Genomic DNA, 25,345 nt, shown 5'->3' with positions numbered 1-25,345 from the left:
GGGAGGTGACTTTACCTCTGTATGCAGCATAGGTGAGACCACTCCTGGAATTTTGTGTACAATTCTGGAGTCCACATTTAAAAAAAAAAAAGGATGTTGAAGAATTGGAGAAGGCGCAGAAAAGAGCCACAAAAATGATTTGAGGGGTGGAGAAATTACCTTGTTGTGAGAAACTTAGAGAAAGCTTATCAAAAAGAAGATATGAGAGGTGACTTGATTGTGGCGTATAAATACCTTCCCTGGGCGAAAATTCTGGGTACTATAATGGGCTCTTTAATTTAGTGGAGAAAGGCAGAACGAGAACCAAAGGCTGGAAACTGAAGCCAGGTAAATTCAAACGGGAAATAAGGCGCAAAGTTTTGACAAGGAAGGTGGTTAACCATTGAAAGAACTACCAAGGAAAGTGGTGGATTCTCCATCTCTTGATGATGCCTTTAAATCAAGACTGGTATCTTTCTGGAAGATATTCTTTAGCCAAACACAAGTTGTGCTTTAGTAACACAAATTATTGGGCTCAGTACAGAAGGAAGTGGGTGAAATATAATGGCCTGTTACACAGAAGTCAGACTAGATGATATAATGGTCTCTTCTGGCATTAAGATGCTTTGAATCTATGACTGAATGTAAATGGTATCATCTGGGTGTGCATTTAAGATAATTGCAGGCAAAGATTAGACATGCAATTGCATGTGGCCCTGGGCTAATAAGCCCTCCACCCCTCTGGAAGAACCTAAATAGAATACAGTTTAAATACACCTCCATCCTAGTTCCTAACTGATATTTGTCCCCAATTGCAAGGTATTTTTGTGATTATAGGCAAATATCGGTTAGGAACTAGGATGGAGGTGTATTTAAACTGTATTCTATTTAGGTTCTTGTACTGCTCTCACTACTGTGGTCTCTGAAAAACGCCATGGTGTATACATGCTAAAATCCATGTTTCTAGGCTTCAACTATTCAGCTCAGGCCCATATCTTTGAAAACTGTGTCTACCCTGTGAACTGGGGAGTGATTCCCAGCTTGCATAGACATACTCATGCTAGGTTTCATCAAGCCACCATGTTAAAAATAGCAGTGTAGCTGTGGTAGCATGGGCAGAAGCCTAGCCATCCCAACAGACCAATGGGATTCAGGCAGGTTTGTATTCAGGGCAGCTATCCCACTCCATTACTACTGCAGCTGCACTGCTGTCGATGAGAGCTAGCGTGAGTGTATCCACATGAGCTGGGAATCACCCCACTAACTCAGAGTCTAGAGGTAACCAAAGGTATTTAGCAAAAAGAAAAGGAGTACTTGTGGCACCTTAGAGACTAACCAATTTATTTGAGCATGAGCTTTCGTGAGCTACAGCTCACTTAGGTGTCTATGGGACCTCTGAGAATCTGGGCCTCCAAGTCACCTAGTCCCCTACATATATTATAACTAGGATGTGTCCTGAACTTCCCAAATTTTTGAGGGGTGCCCAGATTCAAGCTTTTGGCTCCTTCTAATTAAATACGTATATAGGGGCCAGTTGTCATTCAGGGCAACAATCCTATTGACTTCAATATATTAACACTTGAAATGGGAGACTTTCCTGAGTAAGGATGTCAGGACTGGATTCATAGGACTTTAAATTGTGAAATTTAGTAAGTTCAGTAATCTGGAAACTGTCTTGTTCTGTTTTTCTTTTAAATGACCTTCTGTGAAGTGTAGCCTGTGTTTGCCTGCTGTCTCTTTATCACGTTTGCCTTCTGAGCTCAGATTAATGCCACGCGCACACAGATACCATATATGACGCTGATGTTTTACTGAACTTTAACAATATTATTTCCCTCATGTAGGCTTGCTGACTTTATCTCCAATTAATATCTTGCACAGTTGTTTTGTGTGAGAGGTTACACTAAAATTGAAAGTTACCTAATATACAGAAAATCATATAAAAAGTTAGCAGTGTTTTAATGCGGTTTCTCATATCGCTTAATTGTTTTTCTACCTTTTTATGTCAGAAGCATTGCAACAGCCGGCTATTTTGCAGTTGCACACACCGTACCAAAGCAGAGATGGCATATGTGATAATATACCTGCATCATCAAAAATAGAAATTCAAGCAGGTTATTTTTTAATCTTGCTTTATTGCCCTTTATACAATGTCTTCCCATAACAGTTCAGCGATGGCATTAATTTCAGAAAGGTCTGGAAGGTTATAGCTATTTTCAGCCAAATAAAATTATCTGGGCATTTTAATGACGCACTTGCATTAGTTTTATAATAGCCACAATTGCTATAAAATTCAACAAAATATGGCAGTATCATCACTAGGGATGATTGAAGTGGCTTGGTTAAAATAAGAACCAAATCTTTGCAGAGGTTTGCCAAAAGTTCCCCCTCCCCATTCTCATGCGCTTCGACAAGTACTGGCTTCTGAAATATTGTGAGAAATGCCATTCTTGCAATACTTACAGCTCTCCTAGACAGAGTCCTAGCCCCAGAGCTATTTGTTTGTACAGCATCTAGCACAATGTGGCCCTGGTCCTGATTAGAGCTTGTAGGAGCTAATGGAATACTAAACTCTCTGGAACAGGGACTGCCTTTTCATTAGAAGGGCATGTGCAGCTCCGAGCACAATGGGGTCCCAATCCTGTTTGGAGCCCATAGGAGCTACCTTAATATTAAAGTCTTGAGGGCAGGGACTGCCCTTTACTTATTTTTGTGTACAGTGCCTAGAACAATGGGCTTTGATCCTGACTGGGGCCCTTGGGCACTTCTGCAATGCAACTATTACATCATAATAAATGTTAAAGAAAACCAGGGCGTGCTGGGACCCTTGAAATCCTTTAGGCCAGAGAGGTTTAGCTAAGTGTCTGCTGCATATTTGAATTGAACTGGACACAGATCTTCCATCACTAATTAGCAATCTATTTTCTCAGTGCAGTGTGGTACCCAGGAGGAACTCCATTGTAAGGTAATAGAACTCCAGGTTGTATTATCTGTTGTGCAGCCCGGCCCCCTTCTGCCCGCCCCGCCACTCCCCAGCAGTGTATTTCACAGTGCTCATTTCATAGAACAGCCACTGGTAAAAGAAACCCTGGCTGTGTGGTTCCAGTAGAGCTGGGGAGAGTGAGAGTACAATATTCAGGTTACTTCCAGTCCCAATGGACCAGTCACTTACTCCAGGCCAATTGTACCTCAGATCTCAAACCAAAGACAATGCTTGTAGCAAATCCTGTAACAAACTAACTAAAGGTTTCTTAACTGGGAAAAAGAAATGGGAGTTATTTACAAGGTTAAAGCAAGTAAACATACACACACCATTGAGGTACATTCTGAAGTTCAAAAGGTAATAATCAAAAATATAAATCTATAATAAGCAAGCCTTTATGTCCTTTTTGGCTAACCCAAGCCAAGCAGCATAGGGACCTCTTGCTTGTGTTTAGGAATTTCTGCCCCTGGGAGTCCAGAAAGCATAAAGATAACAATTTCTCCTAAACAGCCATTTTTATTCTCTTCCCTCCCTTCCATAGGCACTGGAACTAGGGGTGCTGCCACACCCCCCTGGCTTGAAGTGGTTTCCATCATCGACAGGGTTTACAGTTTGGTTCAGTGGCTGTCAGCACTCCCCACTGTACAAACTGTTCCAGCATCCCTGCTCCCAGCGTTCAAGCTGTGGCGGGAGAAGGGCTTGTCACATACCCTCTTCCCAGGCATGTGGGGGTGGGAGGGTTTGCAATCAACAAAGTTTTTCATCCACAATGGTATATCTGATATCAGGAGACCTTTTGTTGAGGAGGAGATAACACCTCTGGTGGTAAACTAGTATTTAGCACTTAGTAATGCTTCTCCCCTGACTGGGGTGGGGGAGGAAGGGGAAGGTTTACAGTCTTAGCAAACATTTTTATAGTTACAGAGCAAATATTTAAACAGTACCTTATACTATGGGATACAGATAATATAAGTAGGATTAATACATGCGGCATCCTACATACATACCATTAAGTCAAAACATTTTTATAACGCTAGTATCTATTTTGGCAATAATAGCACACAGATGAACCAGGAAGTTTTTGGAAAGTGTTGGGGACAATTTCCTGGTGCAAGTGCTGGAGGAACCAACTAGGGGCAGAGCTCTTCTTGACCTGCTGCTCGTAAACTGGGAAGAATTAGTAGGGGAAGCTAAAGTGGATGGGAACCTGGGAGGCAGTGACCATGAGATGGTTGAGTTCAGGATCCTGACACAAGGAAGAAAGGAGAGCAGCAGAATATGGATCCTGGACTTCAGAAAAGACTTCAGACTTTGACTCCCTCAGGGAACTGATAGGCAGGATCCCCTGGGAGAATAACATGAGGGAGAAAGGAGTACAGGAGAGCTGACTGTATTTTAAAGAATCCTTATACAGGGAAAACCATCCTGATGTGTAGAAAGAATAGTAAATATGGCAGGCGACCAGCTTGGCTTAACAGTGAAATCCTTGCTGATCTTAGGATAGGATAGGATAGGGATAGGATACAGAGGGACCTAGACAAATTAGAGGATTGGGCCAAATGAAATCTGATGAGGTTCAACAAGGACAAGTGCAGGGTCCTGCACTTAGGACGGAAAAATCCCAGGCACCGCTACAGACTAGGGACCGAATGGCTAGGCAGCAGTTCTGCAGAAAAGGACCTAGGGGTTACAGTGGACGAGAAGCTGGATATGAGTCAACAGTGTGCCCTTGTTGCCAAGAAGGCCAATGGCATTTTGGGATGTAGAAGTAGGGGCATTGCCAGCAGATCGAGGGACGTGATCGTTCCCCTCTATTCAACATTGGTGAGGCGTCATCTAGAGTACTGTATCCAGTTTTGGGCCCCACACTACAAGAAGGATGTGGAAAAATTGGAAAACGTCCAGCGGAGGGCAACAAAAATGATTAGGGGACTGGAACACATGACTTATGAGGAGAGGCTAAGGGAACCGGGATTATTTAGTCTGTGGAAGAGAAGAATGAAGGGGGATTTGATAGCTGCTTTCAACTACCTGAAAAGGGGTTCCAAAGAGGATGGATCGAGACTGTTTTCGATGGTAGCAGATGACAGAACGAGGAGTAATGGTCTCAAGTTGCAGTGTGGGAGGTTTAGGTTGGATATTAGGAAAAACTTTTTGACGAGGAGGGTGGTGAAGCACTGGAATGCGTTACCCAGGGATGTGGTGGAATCTCCTTCCTTAGACGTTTTTAAGGGTCAGGCTTGACAAAGCCCTGGCTGGGATGATTTAGTTGGGGATTGGTCCTGCTTTGAGCAGGGGGTTGGACTAGATGACCTCCTGAGGTCCCTTCCAACCCTGATATTCTATGAACCAGACTGATTCAGGCTGTGTTTGTCTGTTCAGTAAGGCCCAGGGCCTTGGCATGAGCTGGCACTTGGTCTGTCAGCGTCACACCAACCTCACAGGGGTGCTGTGATTAATTAATCTTTATAAGTTACATTGTATGTATTACAGTAGCACTCTAGCCAAAGTCAGGTTCCCGTTGAGATCAATGCTCTGCATACACAAAGCAAGAGACTGCCTCTGCCCTAAAGAGCTCAGAGGCCAGCTAGGCAAAACAGCCAAAGGAAGCATTATTATTCCCATTCTAGAGACAGGTGATTTAGGCCCAGAGAGATTAAGAGATTTGCCCAAGTTCACACAAAGTCTTGTCACAGCTGGCACATGAACCCAGGTCTCCTGAACCGTAATCCACTGCTTTAAGCACAGCTTTCTTTTTGAACGTACCGTAACAGTGGAAAGGGCTTTAACTGCCCAGCTGTTTATAGGGCATTTGGTCTCAGTATTGCTGTGTACCCTGGGGTGATAAGATGCCGTCCCCGCTCTGCATTAAGGTGAGGTTCTATACATCCATGCCAACCTTTGGCTTTTAGAAATAACCAAAAAAAGCAGCAAAGCACCAGACTGTCTTTCATGACCAAATACTTCAGAGCACAGCAGGCTCTGCCTTTCCTTTGTGTTTTAGAGAAACCTTTCGTCTTGGCTTGTGGGCAAGTTTACACAGCTGCTCGCTGAACCATTTTGAGGCCGGCCTGATCCTGCAGTTGCTGAGCTTACCCAGCAAGGTGCTGAGTGCTCTCCAAGCCATGTTAGTGGGAGAGGAGGGAGCTCCGCACCGTGCAGAATCAGGCTCAGGGTGTTAGAAAGAAGACACACTGTGGGACCAGTCCTGCTCCCACTGGTCAGTTCTGTGTTACCAGACCATTCCCCATTCACTCACATGGCAGAAATGCTGCAGTTTACAGTTTACCATTCCTTGCTGGCACAGTCATGGAAAATAGCACAGCATAATGAACTACTGAGGCATCCCAAAATGTACTGCTCAAGGTAAGGCTCTGTCTTACGGGACAACGTTTCGGCTCTGAACCCTGAGCTGGGTCAAAATTAGAGAGACTGACGCTGATCCTGATTTGGGCTGTGGCAGCTGGCAGCTGTTCTGGTGGTGCACAAACAAAAGCTTAGCTGAGATACCGCAGCGGATTTCTTCAGCTTGGGTGGAGTAAGAGCCACCATAGTGGCTCCTGGGGACTACAGGCAACCCATTCAATTTGGAGCAGCCCTTACTCTAAAATGGGCCGTGGGGCTTGCCTGGTACTAAACCTTCCTGGATCAGAGTAGCAACAGTTGCTTACAATTCACCTTTGCCTCTCTCCAGTCAATCCCCTTTGTAGAAAGAATTTGTGTCAAAGTCATTGAGTTTTTTTGTTTGTTTGTTTGTTTTTTGTCTTTCAGTTATAAAAATGCAATGTTTGCAACAATTGTCTTTCCCTTTTTGGTGATAAATATAGCATGCTCAAACATCAAAGCAGATCAGACAGCTTATAAATCTATGGATCTGTTTCTAAGAAAGCTTTTCATGCTCAAAAAGTGTAGAGAGTTCCTGCAAACACTTCAGTGAAATCCTAAAAGTGGTCAAATGACATTTGCAATGCTGGCTCATTCTGATTTTGTTTTTTCCCTTCCCACTTACCACACGGACGTCTTTTGAAATCACCTATTAAAAGTGAAAATGGGTCAAGAAAGAGGAAAGTTAGATGAAATCCCCAAAACAACCTTAGAGTGACAGTAGTGTGAAAAAAAATCTACATAAGTTTTATGTGGGAAGGGTGCTTAGCTGAATGCCTGCCACCACACACACAACCGTATTTTCAGTACATGTAGTTCTACTTTGTTGTGCAAATATTTTCACAACTGATTTATAAAAAAAAAAGTAAACAGGGAAGCTGAATCCCAGCACTTTGATAAGTGAGGCAGTAAACACCCTGCCGTCTCTGTCACTAGATTATAGACCTGCTGTAAATACTGCTGTTGAAATTTTCGGGCTCTATCAAGTCCAAATTTGCCTCGGAAACTGCTAAGCCTCTGAGAGTAAGCAGGTGCAGAGCTCCTTCTGCCTTGGTAGTAGCTGTAAAAACCAGTGAATGGGTTCCAGGGATGTCTATTGGTGGCTTGACTGAGGCTGTGGCTATGCCACAGCTAGATACCTAGGGCAGGGGTGGCCAACCTCTGGCTCCGGAGCCACATGCGGCTCTTCAGAAGTGAACATGCGGCTCCTTGTATAGGCACCGACTCCGGGGCTGGAGCTACAGGCACCAACTTGCCAATGGGCCAGGCTCAACCCCTGGCTCTGCCACAGGCCCTGCCCCTACTCCACCCCTTCCCGCGCCCTCCCCGAGCCTGCCGTGCCCCTGCTCCTCCCCCCAGCGTCTCCTGTATGCCACGAAACAGCTGATCTGGAGGTGTGGGGAGGGAGGGGGAGGCACTGATCGGTGGGGCTGACGGTGGGCGGGAGGCGCTGGGAGCGGGGGGAGGGTGGGGGTGGAGCTGATGAGGGGCTGCTGACGTGTTACTGTGGCTCTTTGGCAATGTACGTTGGTAAATTCCGGCTCCTTCTCAGGCTCAGGTTGGCCACCTCTGACCTAGAGCATTAGATATGGAACATGGGTTCTCAGAAAGTCCCAATTCCCTCCCCCCACTAGATTCTCTCAACACGGCTGGGGACATATGGATCCAGATGCAGATGTTGTGGCTTGGGCCTATCTCTAGCCCAGGGGTGGCCAACCAGAGCCTGAGAAGGAGCCAGAATTTACCAATGTACATTGCCAAAGAGCCACAGTAACACGTCAGCAGCCCCCCATCAGCTCCCCCCCCCCCGAGCTCCCAGCACCTCCCACCCATGGGCAGCTCCGCCGATGAGCGCTCCCCCTCCCTGCCTGCCTGCACCTCCCAATCAGTTGTTTCGTGGCGTGTAGGAGGCTCGGGGGGAGGGGGAGCGGGAAGGGGTGGAGTGGGGGCGGAAGGGGGTGGAGTGGGGGCAGGGCCTGTGGCAGAGCCAGGGGTTGAGCAGTGAGCACCCCCCGGCACACTGGAAAGTTGGCACCTGTAGCTCCAGCCCCGGAGTCGGTGCCTATACAAGGAGCCGCATGTTCAGTTCTGAGGAGCCGCATGTGGCTCTGGAGCCACAGGTTGGCCACCCAAACATTGTAAAGTTCTTTACTGACTGACTGCACCAGGAGCAGAGAAGTGATGAGTCAGGCCTCCAGTTACTGACCCAATAGGTCTCATATGTGACCGAAGCAGAATGCTCCGCTCCCCTATGCTAGGTATATTGCTTCTGCCCATGTGAAGAACTACCTGAGGGCCCAGAGGGTGATGACCCAGGTACCACTGAACTGGGGATGAATTTAGCCCTGAATGCATCACTGGGCCCCAGGCAGAAGCTGCTTGTGCTGAGTAATGCTGATGAAGGAATATGAGGCAATCCCATGTACTGCCATGTGGTATCCTCCAGCTTCAGGAAACAAAAATGCAATTTTTCCATAGGTGGATATTTGTCCATACATGGAAATGTCTTAAGTGTATGTGTGGGAGGGAGGTGGGGGAGTAAATTTTTAGCCTATTAGCAAATGTGCAGGTAGATCATTTGACCAGATATACTAGTGATTTCAAACAGCAAACACAACTAGGAAAGCCATGTCAGCCCACAGGAGCTGAAGGAAATTGGTTTTTTCATACATGCTCGGCATGTGTCTCTGAGTTTGTTCTACCTTTTATTTTACCCACTTCTCTACAACACTGAAATGTCTGCTTTGCTAATAGTGTCAGGAAGGATGTGTGGGAACTCGCTGCATGTGACAATGTTACATCAGCACTGCATTGAAGTTCACAGCTACGAGAAGGACAACCTTGTTGTTGAACAGCTGAAGGGAAAAATATTTCCAAATGTCAGATGCAGTTTCTAAAATATACTACTCTGAGCTCCACCAGCTTAATCTACCAAAGCGTTCGGAATAATGTATCATCTGCCTTGAAGTGGAAATAATTAGCACCTCTGACATTAAGAGCATTCACATACCATACAACTACATGAAAATAATCACCTGCAATACCGACGTGCAGTGGCTTGAAATGACACATTTTCAGCCTTAGCGCTCAAATGCTTGATTTCCATGGGTTTAAAGTGAGCTATAATACTCTTTTCAGGTTTGATCCTGCAAGGTGCTGAGTGCCATCAATCTACCAAAGCCTGGGATCGCTGTTAAGGGAGGAGGCACTCAGCTCTTCATAGGAACTCTCTTTAAAAGTGGCATTTGGTGAATTACGTTTTCAACATTAGTTTTGAAAGAAAGAAAAGCAGATGAAAAGCTGCACACCTTTGCTGTAATGAGCTAGAGGCAGGTGCCTTTGATGAAAAAAATGCTCACAGACGTTTTTGACAATTGGGTGCCCCTGATTTTGCACCCCCAGAATTATCCACAATGAATAAGGATGAAAAACAGGTTAGCCCCTTTTCCTACCATTCCTATCTCCATTTCCAGTGCTCCCATCACAACAGTGTCTTGCTCCCAGCTAATACTTATTTATTATAGGCGGGCTCCAGTTGAAGAGGTTCACAACACTTTCAGTAAGAGCTGTACAAAGCGAGACAGCAGCCCTGCTTCTGAGCTGCTCCTTGCAGAAGGTGCAGCTCTGGGAGGGCTCAGAGTAGCTTTAAGCCACCTTAGCACATCCTGACTTCTGGGCCGAGCTAGGGATATGCTTGGCCCCAGGGCTTTGAACGGTCTACCTGCATGTTTGCTAATAGGCTAAAAGTGGGCTGCTGTATGGCCCCAGAGAGCTGGAGTGTGGAGCGCTCTGGTCATACCCATTTCCTTCCACATACACCTCCCCTGGGCATGTCCCTATGCCTAGGGCTGCATGGAGAGGGGGTGTAGAGCCGTTCTGTTAGTACGATACCACCCAGGGAACCACTCTATGCTGGGAGTATTCCACATGGGGTCACTTAACCTACCTTTGCAATCCCTTTATGGAGGCTGAGCTGGAGTAAAGGGGCCATGGAGAACTGAAGTTACTTGCCCAAGAGGCATTGGTGACTGATAGATTCGGAGTGGGTTTAAGAGTCAGGTGATAAACTTTAGTTCTTACAGTGACTTGCAAATCACTCAGCATTTCTGCTCAACCCTATGGAAATACATGTATTTAGAGGTTCAATCTCTTCCCTTTGTGATTCATATACTTCGTTTTAACTTCTTTACACCTAAAGTCTTTGCTACCGCATGCAAAACATACAGTGTCCTTTGTTGCTAGATTGCCTTGCCATAACTTCAGGTTTCTGCTCATCTGATAACATATCTCTATGCTTGCACTATGGGGCCCTAGATTAGACAATTGAGGACAGGTCTGACCCTTACTTTTTCCAATTTTCCAACATTTTAAACCCTTAAAAGACAAAAATTTTACTGAAAATACTAGCAGACCCTTGCGGCTCTCAGCCTAACCAGAGCTTGTGCATTCTGGGTTGTGGGGAAGGGAGCACTGCTTTTTGTTAAGGAGATTGTGGGCTTCATGTACCTGTTATTAACATCTATCTTGAAAGCTGTGAGTCATATGAGTGCTGTCAAATGTCACGTATGCCTTATAGGTGATAGCAGCTCTGGCTGTCAGTATGAAAAGTCTATAGAGAAGCTCAAGGTGGGAACACATCCTGTTTACATCAACCATTGAGTGAGCAGCTGGATAGCAGACGAGTGACAGCAGTGAGCTGTGTAACCGTCACTAGCACCTCTGTCTAGCTGGGTTCTATCAGGCTCCACTCAGTTGACCTTCAGAAAATGGATTCTATGGATGTTTATCATGGGAACATCAGCCGGGAGACTGGGGAGAAGCTGCTGCTGTCTACAGGGATGGATGGCAGCTATTTACTGCGAGACAGTGAGAGCGTCCCCGGAGTGTATTGTCTGTGTGTGCTGTGAGTACAGAGAACCACGGGAGTCTAGGGTCTGTAGCAACACCCCTTACCTGGTGTTTGTCTGAGTCTTGGGGAGCCAAGCTGCCACTTAGAATGCAGCTGCAAGTGGGTCTTATGGGTCTCCATTTGGTGAAGGCTCAGTAGCATGGAGACCTTCTAGTGGGCAGCCAATTCGGTGATCCTGTGGTTTTCCATAGGGATGTAGACCTCCAGCTTCTGGGTTCACAGCATGTGTTCTGCCTCATATTACATTTGCCAGTTAGAATGGTCGTCTTCTGGCAGAACATGCAAATACTCCTGTGTCCAAAGCGTTGTTTTTAACGCTGACTTCAGGCATGGGAGTGGGTAAGGGGTTCTTGGCCCTTTGCAGAAATAGGAAAGCACAGGTTCCTGCCATGGGGCACTTACTCTAAAATGGGACACAAACCAGTGAGCAAAGACAAACAGATCGCGGTGATGGGTGGAGAGCAAAAAGGAGGCTATAACAGCTTAAGCTATGCTGTTTGGATCGTAAATTGCATGTGCTTCTTGTTCATGCTGAATAATTCCTTTGGTTTTGCCTGTTATCTGTCTTCCTTTTTAATACACTCAATAGCAGTATGGCCCAAAGCCTCCTTTCCCCTGGGGGCTGATATGGAGGAATATTGATGCTTTTCATTCATATATTGAAAGTGAGTGGTTGCCAACATTTCAGGGCCTGATTCTGCCAGCCTTACTACAGCTGAATATAGCCCTGCACACTGGGAGAATTACTACTGATTTCTGAATAAACTACTTTTAAAGTGCATGACATACAAATAGATGGTGACAATTGATCAGTTAGGATAACAGAGTTGGGGCAAAGGGAGGAATTCTTACGAGGTGTCTGTCATAGGTCACCAACTCGGAGAGAAGGCATTGATGAGTTGCTTCTGAAATGGGTATGAGCTGACAAAGGACTTAATATTCATGGGGTATTTGAATGTTAGAAGTATGAGCTCTTTTAGCAAAGGAGGACGGAAAGGTTGAAGAATCCTAAGCATTAGCGTTGTGCATGCACAATGAAGTGCTATGCCACTAAACGAACAAAGCATGGCCAACAGGTCTGTACTGAGAGCTACTTTAAAGAATTGAAGGGGGAGAAGGGGTAGCAGCAACAAGATATGTTAATATTAGAAATTATCTAGACAAAGCAAATGATTATTAGCTAAAAGAACTAAGAAGAGGCTTTTGTCCATGTAGAAAGGATAAGATAGTGAGGGTATTACTATGTCTAAAATAATATTTATATCACACTTTCCACCAAAGGTCTGAATGTGCTTTTCAGCAACACCTGATTTAGCCTTGACTTTTAAACTGTGAAGGATGTGAGTATTATGATCATTTTACAGATGGGCAAACCGAGGCTTAGGGCCACATAAGAAGTGCCCCAGGCCGCATAAGAAGGCTGTAGCAGAACTGTAGATACAACCCAGTATCTTATTATCTTATTTTATCTCTCCTGTTGTGCCTTAATCACAAAGAATCGTCCTGCCTTGCCCTACTAAATGAGAAGGGAAAACAAAGATTAAAGAATTCCAAGTGGGATGACACACCTAATATCTACTTTACCTCAGTCTTTAACAAGACAACAAAAAATTAGGGGAGTAAGAAGTGTATTGAGTTAAAATCTAATGCAGATTTGGGGTAGATATGAAAAGCGGTGATAAGACTCTAGTGAAAGGAGCCAGCTAATAAATAATAAAAGCCCAAGCGTTCTTAAAGAGCTATCAGAGGAAATGGTGAAACAGCTACTTATCATTTGTAGGGTCATCCAGAGCAGGTGAGGGATAGCAGGTAATTGGAGAGTCATGTACAATATTATCCAGCTTTATGAACAATAAAGCGGGAATCCAGGAAATCAGTCTAGTTAGCCTACATTCAATATTTGAACATATAACAAGGACATGGAGCTGCAAATAATCAGTCGGAGTTTCTGGTGGTATTCAAGGCAGTTTGTTTAGGTGAATGATAGGAAGGTCAGGTTTTTAAAGAATAGATTAGGACAGTTAATATGATGCTCATAGGTTCTGAAGACAAACGGGAATGCAATAAACTATAAAGGAGCCTCCTAACTGTGTCCGCAAAATTTGCGAACCACAAGTACATGTTTGCATTTAGGGATACATCTGCATGAGCAAAGGGTGAGATGAAAAATTAGTTACTTGTAAACTATCGATAAATAAAGCTTTTATAATCCAAAATATAAGTATTTAGGAAAACTTTTGATACCGTCTAGTGGAGATATCTACCTGAGTAGCTAGAACAATATTGTCTAGTTAAGTATGATCTGACATGGATGGAAATCTGGTGGCAGAATCACAGAGATGAGAACTGGGTTCAGAACGATTTAATACAGTATTTCAATAATGAATGTGGTGCAAGAAGTAGACTGTACAGTAATTAGTGTCTGAGGATAAACTAGGAAACAGTGCTCTCAGAGTGGATGATACAAAGAAATTACAGAATGATCTAGCAATGTGATGGTAATTTAGATAAGTGTATGCAATAGACCACTATAGCTGGCAAAAACCGTAAAATAGCAGAGCTGCTCTGCACAGAAGGGGAGAGAAAGCAGACAATGAACCAGAGACTACCGCATGGTTGGATGCAGATGCTTGCTGTAGCAAAAAAAAGAACAAATCCTAGACTGGCAAGCAGATGGAGATAGCGCGTGTAGGACCAGAATGACAACAGTACATGCTATAAAGCCTTGGCAAAACCAAAAATAGGTGTGTGTAGACTTTGGGGTTCATCACTACAAAAAAAACAAAACAAAAAAAAACCCACTCCCAAACCATTAGTAAACTATAGAATGTTTTTCTGTATTAAATTCTGGGGCTGTGATCGTGTCTTCATACCTGCTTATAAAGCACATAGAACAGTGTTTTCACTATGCAATTAATAACTATTAATAATAATGGCTTTTAACAAAAAACTTTTAATCGGTACTCAGAAACTCTGATGATGGTTACTCTAGGAATACCTAGAGAGCATTTAGGTAGAATGTATACCGCTTACTGGAGATTCAGTCACTATGAAACGATTTCTGAAATGGTGAAGCAAAGCCTGTAAGTAAATGAAGAGATGTCATCATGCATACTGGAGCCAACACCCCAAAAAGTATATATTTTCTGTGAGAAATTTGAAATGAACTGAAAAGTTTTTGTAGTGACAAATTTTTTTGATTAAATGAAAACCACAAAATTTATTTGCAAGATTTTCAGTCTTTCCCTTTCTCTCTCTTCCCCCCTTCCACTAATTACAGTATGGAGGGGGAAAAATTGGGGGGCGGGGGAAGGAGTGTTGAAAAAACAGAAGATTTTGATCCAGACAAAAAATTTCCTCAAAAAGCCATTTGTCACTGAATAATGTTTTGATGAAAATATTGTAGCTAACTCTAATAAACATGGATGGCCGATCCTGTGCACATCGCTGCCAATGTGAAGTCAGTTTTGGGTGTGTAATGACAGCAGCATGACCCCAAAGGCTTTAGAGTCTTTCCAAAAAGTTTCAAACGTTCCTTATGCCCTTTTTCCTCCCTAAACATTTTGGCTGACTTTGAATATAAGAAAGGCAGCAACCGCTGTGGTCAGTCTCAGCTGCCTCCTAATTAAAATTAAACCTGACCCTAAGCAGAGTAATGGCCTTGGAAAGGGAGACGAATCAGACTCCAAACAATTTATAAGGGATTTTGCTATTGCCATTGAATTGACATGGAAGGTGCTCAGATACCATGGTTATTGATGGCCGGCTAAAACCCCTTAGATAACTGAAGCGGCTTTGATAATTGGGACCCTGTTTGATAAACATTTACGAAGGAAGCTTTTCTTTCCCGCTGCTCTGTTCCACAAAAGTACTAGTCCTCTGTTTTGATAGAGAGCTGCTTTCTTCCAGTTCCCCTTCAGTTCAAGCCCAGACTGAAGTGCCCTAAGTCACCGTATGCTGACGAGAGCCCACAAGCCTTCAAAGAGAGAGCTGTTTTTGTCTGGCTGTGGCAAATCACAAAGACACACTTTCTTTCATTGATATTTTAAGACCACAATGATGAAGGGAAACTGTTCATACAGCAGTAAGGTAGGTTTTGGTTTGCACTGGGGTCTCCCATAGCTCTTGTAAATAACGATGCTCCCTGCAATTTTCTGCAACATTTTAAAATGAGGTGCTCCTCCTGGGCCTGCCTACACTATGACTTCTTTAATAACATTATTAAGCAAATAACGTTGACTACTGTAAGAGTAGGTGTACGGCTGCATGTTTCATATACGTTCTCCCAGGAGCGCAAAGATTTCAATTAATGATCTTTTGATCATGTTGAAAACTGAAATGTTTCTTGCTGTTCTTCAAAATTAGGATGTTTATGAATGAATTTTTTAAAGAAACGGTTCCATTGGGTAAACCAGTTGGATACTGCAGACAACGCTACAAGATTTTATGATTAGATCTTGATTTTTTTCTTATGAAGATCTTTCTTTGCGAGCAATATGTTCTGTTCACAGACATCTTGGATTCCTGTCTAAGTATCCTGTTTGACATTTTTAACACAGAGAGACTGTCTGCACACATTGCTCCTAATGAAGTCAATGGGGAATGCAGGACACAAGAATGGGCTTATTTTTTAAACCGGGCCTGCAAAATTTGTGACTATACCTGTGGGTGCAGATGGTCCCTTAACCCTTACAGATACGTGTATGCCTGTACAAAGACAAGTAGCTGCATGTGCAAATTGGTAAAGCCAATGCTAATTATACTCCTGCCGTATTTATATTCGGGGGCTCAAAATTTGTAGGAGAATGTCTCAAATGAATGTGAGTAGTTGTTGCAGTCTTCTAAATATTGATTAGAATGGCAGCTTAAGCTAAATATGACATCACTTTTATGCTGTGCTTTCAAATGATTTTTTTGAAGTCAACCATTCATGTACCATACTGCATTAAACCTTTAGGGAATAATTAGCAGCTAGAGTATAAAACTGTTTGGAGCTCTTGAAGCACTGATAATGGCTACAAGACTGACTCCCGTCTAATCAGCTTTAATTTTCTCTATTTGTTCCATCATCATAACCATAGTATCTTAGTTTCTTGGCGTATTTAAGTTCAGTCACTGTGCCAAAACTTTCCAGTACGGTAAGCACATCAGCTACGCATGGTGAAGGTGGATTCAGGATCATGAGTCAGCCTTAACGTTGCATTTCTTTTATTTTACATTTAATATTCTTGATGGAAATTGCATAGTAATTGCATTTATTATAGCAAGGCACATAATAATCATCATATTTTAAAATGTCACAGAACAAAAATGTCTTGGCAATGAAACTTCTTCCATTCAAGGTTAGCATTGTAAATAGCATTCACCATTTTCTTGTGTAAGAAAATTCTTCAAGTACATTGGTAAATTCTACTGAAGTGAATATTTCAAACTTCCCAACTCATTGGAATGAAGATCATCGTCAAGAATAATTTTTTGATGGATTTTATATAATTAAAATATTTTTGTGACCATTCCAATAAGACACAGGCGTTCTGAGTCCTGGATAATTATGAGAGCTGGTAGAAAATTTTCCGACAGCACTTCTTTTAGAAAATGTTCTTTCACTGAAATTTTTCTTGGGAATCTGTTGATCTTAATGAAATTTCACTAAAAACGTTGAAATGAAACAGTTTGATATTGTCCAAACATTCCATTCTCTCACTTTTACTATGGAATGTTTAAATTTTTAATTGCAAAACACATTTGCATGGAGAAATGTATTTTATTTTAATATTTAAAATAAAAAACAATAATTTCATTGAAACAAAATATTTCAATTGACCCAAAGTGAATTTTTTTCAAAAATTTTATTTTGCAGAAAAATTAGACACTTTTTCTCCTTTGTAACAAAAACAAATTTCAGAATTGCAGAATTTCATGGGAAAAGGAAATTCCAGTTCCTGCTCAACTCTAACAATCACCATGCAATACAAGTCAGCAGAAGAGAGAGTAGCTGAGAAAGTGAAGTTAAAATCCAGATTAGGTCTAGTCTAGACTTTGGAGGTTCACGATTGAGGCAGAATCACTGGTAGGTTTTGGGATTAGTTAGTAAGAATTTTCTATTTTCTTCAATGAGAAACAACGAAAGTGAAGAGTACTTGAGACAACATAGGTAATCTCTCCTCTGTAACAGGCTACATCTGAACAGATCATTAAAAACGCAGCTGCATCAAGCAGAACAGACACCTAGAAATGTAAAGATGGTGTTATAATAGTAGTGACACTAACACCAGTGCGTCCATCACAATTCTCATAAGTCTGGCCCACACTAAAATAAATCCACTGAATCATCCATTGTTGCGAGATTTCTGCCTTCTTGGGATAAAATCTCAAAAGAAATGCTGGTTTGTGAGATTTTGGCTGCTCCTGAGCCAGAATCAGAAAGTTGAGTCCCTTTTAATTTTTCGATCTGACTCTAAACCAAATCCATAGATTTGTATCTGACTGTATTTCCAAAATTTAAGGAAGTTCATATTCAAGGTTTTGGTTTGGGCCAATCTCTACTTTCTAGTTAATGTGCAGCAGAGGCTGGGCCAGATAGGTTTAGGATGCGTGCTCTGGACTCAGAAAAAGGTATGACAAGCCAATGGTCACAGGGATGTTGCCTTCAGATGTTGTGAGGGGCTCAAGAGCCCGTAGAGAAAACTGTAAAGTCAGAGGATCTCCAATTTTTTTTTGCCAAGATGTGACATGCTCAGACCTAAGCTGGTTACAGACCAGAAAAGGAGAGCATACAGTTAAGTTGATCTAGGGCTGTCAAGCGATTAAAAAAATTAATCACGATTAATTGCACTGTTAAACACTAATAGAATACCATTTATTTAAATATTTGTGGATGTTTTCTACATTTTCAAATACATTGATTTCAATTACACCACAGAATACACGGTGTACAATACGGGGTCATCATCCGAGACTGCTATAACATGAAATATATGGCAGAATGAAGGTAAAATGGAGCAGGAGACGTACAATTTTCCTCCAAGGAGTTCAGTCACAATTTTAATTAATGCATTTTTTTAAATAAGCGTGATCAGCATGGTACTCTATATTTTAATAGTGAAATGAATCACAATTAATTTTTTTAAGCATGATTAATATTTTTGAGTTAATTGCGACTTCCAGGAAGTGTCTGCCAGGTCCCTGCAGGAAGCTCCACGCACTGCCCCCGTGCCTGCAGGTGCTGCCCCCGCAGCTCCCATTGGTCACAGTTCCCGGCCAATGGGAGCTGTGGAGCTGGCACTGGGGGTGGGGGCAGTGCATGGAGCCCCTGGTCACCCATGTGCCTCAGGGCTGCAAGGACCTGGTGGCTGCTTCCTGGAGACTCGCGGACCTAGGTCAGGCAGGGACCCTGCCATAGCCCCGGCTCCCCATTGTGCCGACAATGGGACTTTTATTGGCCCAGTTGGCAGTGCCGACCGGAGCCACCAGGGTCCCTTTTCGACTGGGCATTCTAGTCGAAAACCGGATGTCTGGCAATGCTATATGTTACTGAGTTGAAGGTACATAATCAAGTTAGAGGTTATGTGCAAGGGGGTTTAAATTACATGTCAGTAAGACTGGGTTAGAGAGTCTAAACTGGTGTAACGTATAAGTCAAGGGGCCAGAAGAGAGAATGGTCAACCAGCAAAAGCAACTTCCAGGAAGGAAGTGTAAGCTAACTTAGGCCTTCCCCCCCTAATTTAACTTACACCTCATTCTGGCCTCTCCATGAGTAAATTACTCCCAGTCAGCTTACTTACAGACATACACCTTATTACATCCTTAAACCATGCTAAGGATGCAACGTCAAGAACTCGTAAGTTTGACCATACAACCTTGTGCATATGCATTATGACACAGTCTTTAATTACATGCTCACATATTTTTACACAGTATCCCTGCCTAATTCATTGCACAGAGCAGGCAATGCTCATTGAATCAGCAGCTCTTCAATATTTTCTTTTCTTTTCATGGTTCAGAGTGTGGCCCCAGGCCTTATTTATTGCATGCTATTCAAACTCTGCTGTGAAGACAGACTTATTAATTTGAACATGGGCTTTTCAATGGCACTCATCATTATATTATCTGAGTCCATCACACGCATGCATTAATTCATCTTCAGCACACACACATGAAATGAGGGGATGATATTATCCCTTTTTTGTAAATGGGGATTTGAGGCACAAAAACATTAAGGCCAAAAGTATCCACTAGCTTTTGGTGCCCAATTTGAGATACCTTAGCTCAGATTTTTTAGAGTATTTAGCATTATATAGGACTTTATATGTTTATAGCACAGCTTCCATTGACTTCATTTGCAGCTGAGTGTGTTCAGCGCATCTGTCCCCTCCATCTCCAAACCTAAGCGGCATTGCAACCATGTGGGCCAGGTTGCAATGCCTTGAGTGAGGAGCTGGGCCCACAGGAGCCACTGCTGCGATAGCTGCAGATTTTATTAAAATTCTCAGTGATTGTGAACATCATGACCTCTGTGCCAAAAGCATAGCCTTAACCATAATATGCACAGAGGGGCCGAATTAAAATCGCACAAACAGCCTTAATTCTGGCATTGCCTAACTTTTGAGTGCTTGACTTTGCAACTTTAATGTTCGTTTCGCACAGGTTTTTTTGTGTGTGAAATTGTTTAGGTTCTTAACAAAGCAAACTGAAAAAAAAAATCCATCACTATACGGACACTCACACGAGTCATCAGCAGGAAGAAATCCTTAGATCCACCACACAGACTTCTGGCACCTGAGCGAATGGAGTAGCTGGTAGCCATAGTAGGTTGTTATTGTCTATATGGACCAGCACTATAGGCACACTCTTTGCCTAAGAGCTTCACAGATATTTGCCAAGACCAGAGAAATCTTGGGTTCCAGTCTGTTCTGGAGGGAGTATGACCTAGAGGTCACAACTCCTTCTGCCTAGTTTCCCCACAAGTCTGACCCTTTCTGTTCCTATCCCAGTCATGTCTCTTTTCCCTGTCACCTCATCCCAGTCCCAGTCTTCCCCTACCCCTGTTTCCTCTGACCTCAGTTTCCTTGCCTAACCAATCTATCTTCCCTCCCTACACCTTCATCTGCTCCTACGCCTGGTTTTCCCCCAACCCCTGTCAATTCCCAGGTCTAGGCTACCCCCACCCTCTCCCAGTCTTAGGCTCCCCTCCCACAGGCTCCTTGTCTGTCTCCTCCTCCACCATCTTCCCCATCTGGCTCTTGTTCCCTCCTCATTACAATCAGACAACATCCTCTTCCCTGCTGCCGGGGTCCTAATGGGCAGTACAGAGGTTACAGGAGAGACAGTCTCCCACTTCTTAGTTTCGGTGTCCAGCATCACATGGACCACAGCAGCTGTGAGCAGCAAATGCAGTGAAAAGCCTGCTCAGCCCTGTATCCCCAAGATAGAGCATACTCAGTGTATATGGAATTGTGAGAATTTAGCAGCCAAACAAACAAGTCTCGACTGAGCATGTGTGAACTGCAATATTTCAAAGGCTTATAACCTGGCCAAATGTAGGTGGTTTCCCCTGGGGTCAGCAAAAGGCACATTCTTGAAACAAAGCCAATCCTCCCATCAAATTCAATGGATGGAGGCACTCGAGTCACCTAACAAAATGGTTATAAGATTTTTTTTTTTTAACCTGGCCCAAACAATGTATTTTTCCCTGATTGCATTCTCAGAAACAGCTGAATCTTTTTTTGGCAAACTGTCCCCAAAAAATTTAGCTTGAGGCAGATACCCAACACGGAACATCAGTTTGAATGGTTAAAATCTGGCGAAGTCATAAGCAACTGAAAACAGAGATATACTATGGGAAGGGTGGGCAAGCTTAGCTACATGCAGCACTACCAGCTTGGCCTAAATTATAGGTTATGGATTCCAAGGTGACGTGTTAATGTCTAAATAGCCTGCCAGTTCATAGGAACTGATACCGCAAACTCAAATGATTCTGGACAGAGCTATATTTAAGGAGATAGCATTTAATGTAATTTATTGCTGAGTTTGCTCTTTTCAGTTGAGTTTTGGGCCTAAAAATGAATAAACTTTAGTTGAATAAAATTTCCCAACCAAGGTACAAAACATTTGGCAATTATTTCAAAACATACCATGCTGTTAAAATGTCATGGTTAAATTATAAATTGCAGCAAATGGCTAATATCCTCCAGCTATTTCAACAGTGCAGAAGATTGTAATTATTCACCTGTTAAAGTAAATGTGGCGGTAACACGTTTGAACACAGCTGAAAAGGGAGGAGGGGGAGGCTAGGTAGGCAGATGCTGTCTCAGTGTATCATCTGTGCGAAAGGCATTTGCAGCTCTTCGGGGGGCATACTCTATAAAGGAAAAAAACGCATCATATAAAGCAAAGTATAGTTTCTGTAGTAGAAACTTTACTATGCTTTCCCCTTGACAGAGTTTTCCTAGTTATGGTATCAAAGTAGAAACTGCTTTCAGCAGGAATCAAAGCGACCTTTTGTTCGACAGATTTTATATCTATCGATCTATCTAATGTGAGATGGGATGTTAACTAGCTATCTCCTCTTCTACAAGCAATATCCAGCACGGTACTTTTAGCCAGAATTATTTTCTAAGCCACCTCATGAGCAATTAGGAGTTATAACGTCTTTTGTCTCTGATCAAGAAGCTGGGCAAGTGACTTTGTGTAGGCCTTGGTTTACCATGGTGCTGCTCCATACTTCATTCCATGGAGTTTCACCAGCGTAAAACTGGGGAATTGCAGGGGTGAATCAGGCCCACTGAGTAAAACAGTCAATGCTCCAGTCATCACTTTGTTGAGAGTGTTGCAATGTGGATCCAGATTTCACATCGCCTAAACTTCAGGGATGTTCAGACCTGGGCTTTTCACTTGTGCCATTTTAGAGATAGGAGCGGGGCAGGCTGAGAGGAGCGGGGAGGGTTGGATGACTAGGAGGGTTCACAGGGTCTCCCGCACCAACCCTGCAGAAAATGCTTTTTGCACAGGGGAGCCACCTGCTGGCTGAGGCATCCCTGACGGCTCAGTTCTGTTGGTGCTGTCCCGTCAGGGAGCTAAGGCAGAGTTGCAGAGGTCCCCAGAGCAAGGCCAGTGCATAGGAACCCAGTGTGGAGTGCCCTTCTCCTGACTCTTCCATGGGACATGGGGTCAAACACCACCCCAAAGGGAAAAATTGGGAGGAAGCTCCATGAGCGAACCCCAAGAGCTGGCTCTCTCCCTCACCTGTGTCCTCCCGCCAGGAGTTTTTCTGTATCAGGGACTTGCCCTAGTCCTGAGACAAGAGTGCAGGTTTTGATCTGATGGCATGTAGTTCATTTGCCTACAAGGATACATTATGTAAGAGACAGGATATGCCTGAGCCTGTCAAACTAAGAGTAGTTCCAGCCTGAGCTGATTTAGCGAGAGAAAACTGAGCTGACAGCTACTGGGGAAACACCTCATTCAGTGTGCTAAAAGACTGCCTATGTGTACCTTATATCTGGTTTTACTGGCATAGGGTACCTAGGTGCGTGGGCGGGGAAAGGAGAGAGTGGATGGGAGCTGCGCTACACACTCACAACTTTAAAAACAAGCAGCCTGTCTGCCTGACCCTAAACATTAATGTGAGACAGGTTAAATCGTGAACCTTTGTTTAAAACATCTGGGGGCTGCTGCCATGCAACAGTGAGGGGGAACTCAGCTCATCAAAATCAGGTTGTGGGCAAACTGAAGGCAGAACGTGCTTTAAAGTGGTAATGAAGTTCCTGCTGTTTAACAGAAAGTTTTACGCTAAGATCATAATCGTTAAGAAAACAGGTATCAAAAGTGCTATAATTCATTTAGCTGAGACAAAGACCTTGAATAAGAGTTGTTTTCTGGGACGATCTAGAGAAAGGTGCGGTTCAACATGCAATTCAGCATAGACACAATGGGCCAGAGCCTCATCTTCAACGGCACTGACGTCAGTGTAGCTTCACCAGTCTGCACCAGCAAATGATCTGGCCCAGTGAACCTGATTTGCCCCTGCTTTGCACCGTGCATATGCATTCACAGCTGTGCAACGTGACAGTCCAAAGGGTATTAATGTGGACAAATCAAACCAGTTATTAATGACTTCCTATTTTGGTAAATTACTTCCAATAACTAGAAACATTGCTGAGGTTATCAAAATGGATTTTCAGAAATCAGTGATTGAGTTGCAGTGACACATGCCATGGCGCATAAGCAAATGTGTTCATGGAGCTGTGTCATTTATGACTTCTATTATTTGGTAATAACCACTGTGATATTGTGTATAATTGGAAAGAGATGTAATATGTACCCGCTCTCCGAAAAATGGCTAATGCTGGAATAGTTAATAATGCATAATGTCTCGGTGGAAATGCCAGATTATTGTAAATTTATTTCATTTTCTGAATGCCTTGGGCCTGATTCTCCATTGCCCTGCATCTTGTGTAGTCATTTCCAACTTTGCACAATGGGTGTAAAACACCACTGGTCTGATCTGTTACCATTTACTTTAACTTTGCACAGCAAGTAGTTTACACATGTAGCATGTCACTGACATCTGTCACTCTGCTTTTAAGTCACATCTTTGAACCTTGGCTTATATATACAAGATCATGTAAAGTACTGGGCTCCTTCTAGCACGATTGACTCCGGACATCAGTTGATGTCTATTTTCAGAGGTCCCTGAATGGAAACTGTGTTTAAAATAGATGGAAGATTTCATGATCTCACAAAGTGATCAGTGTTTCCAGGAGACAATGACCTTGGAACAGTCCAGGATGGAAGTGCAAAGGCAGACCTTTGAGGGTTAGGAATGCATTAGCTAGACAAACTCTAAATTGCCTTGATATTGTGGTTTTAGATTTCTAAATAAAATACACCCATGGCATAGCACCTGGGAACATTTGCAGTTTAAAAAAAAAATCACTTAGCAGAATCGTCATCTAGTAATGATACGTATTCTGTTCTAATTCCACACGAAGTGTGTCCGATACATAAATAAGCGTGCAAAAGGTCACTGATGGAAAGTTAAAACATTTACGCAGGTTTCATGGTCTAATATGGAGAAACTGTAGATCTCACAGACAGAGATAGATCAAACAACACCCCCCTCCTCCAAGTCCTAATTCAGTGCAATTCTTGGGATTCAAACATAGCTTGCTGATCTGGGTCCAAATTTTTCATTTCTAAATATAGGCTACATTGACTAATTTATTGCTAAGAAAAGGAGCTTATCAAATGAGCTAATTCCAGCATTAAGAGCAACTGTATACTAAACCGGACGATAGACATGACTAATAAATACATGTTGATTCTTTCACAGATATAAGGGTTATGTTTATACCTACAGAGTGTCCAAGACAGATACAGGTTCCTGGAGTGCCGAGGTATGTATTGCTCCTTCTCTTCTAAAAGTTCCCACAATTGAGCGTAGGTATTGATTTCAGGAAATATATCCGGATTATTCACCTTTCTGCAATATCTGATTCTCATGTAATTTAATCGGTCTCAAGTGAGCCCATCACTGGTGCCAGGTCTGACAATTCTGAATGCACAAATTCATTCTGATACAGTTCAGCTGTTACAGAATGCACCAGTGCACTATTTTGCAGCATTTTAAATGGCAGAAATATTGTGTTTTCATATTTTGACAGGCACAGTCAATATTAATTTCTCCTCTGCCAAACATGTCATTAATACCAAAATATTCAAAGCAATTCCTTATGATTTACAATGTTTTAAACTTAATTTCTTGACAGATTGTATTTATCAATAGTACAAGGACTGGTGTAGCAGTAGGTGCAATAACAACAGTGATTTAAGTTCAAGGCATAATTTATGTTCATGTGAATACTAATCCTTATTTATTTTCAGAACTTCTTGTTCTTTGGATGTAGTCAGCATATTAATTCATAATTAGCTTTCAGTTTGCACATAAATGAACACTGATTTACAAACATTAAAATATAATTTAACAGGGTTAATTCTGCTGGCAAAATTAGAGCAGAATTGTTGTTCTGCACTGGAAACACCTGGACCAGATTCTGATGTCAGTTAGGATCAAACCCTGGAGCTGAATG

The 25,345-nt window shown here is 42.9% G+C and overlaps 1 protein-coding gene across 2 annotated transcripts in view; it reads left to right on the top strand.

Moving 5' to 3' along the window:
* The window catches only part of SH2D1A (SH2 domain containing 1A), a 72,963-nt gene that overhangs the window by 41,251 nt on the left and 6,367 nt on the right, over nt 1-25,345 (top strand). The window contains exons 1-2 of one of the 2 annotated variants that reach the window (XM_007060135.4): nt 10,860-11,249; nt 24,589-24,652. In XM_007060135.4, coding sequence (XP_007060197.2) covers nt 11,113-11,249; nt 24,589-24,652 — 201 coding nt within the window. In that variant the 5' untranslated portion in view covers nt 10,860-11,112. Of the gene's footprint in view, nt 1-10,859; nt 11,250-24,588; nt 24,653-25,345 lie in introns of those variants that run through there. The other variant, XM_043523192.1, reaches the window with a different exon arrangement.

This window comes from Chelonia mydas, chromosome 9 (genome assembly GCF_015237465.2).
Source record: "Chelonia mydas isolate rCheMyd1 chromosome 9, rCheMyd1.pri.v2, whole genome shotgun sequence".
NCBI lineage: Eukaryota > Metazoa > Chordata > Testudines > Cheloniidae > Chelonia > Chelonia mydas.
Note: the sequence above shows the minus strand (reverse complement) of the source record. Positions and strands in the feature narration are given on the sequence as shown.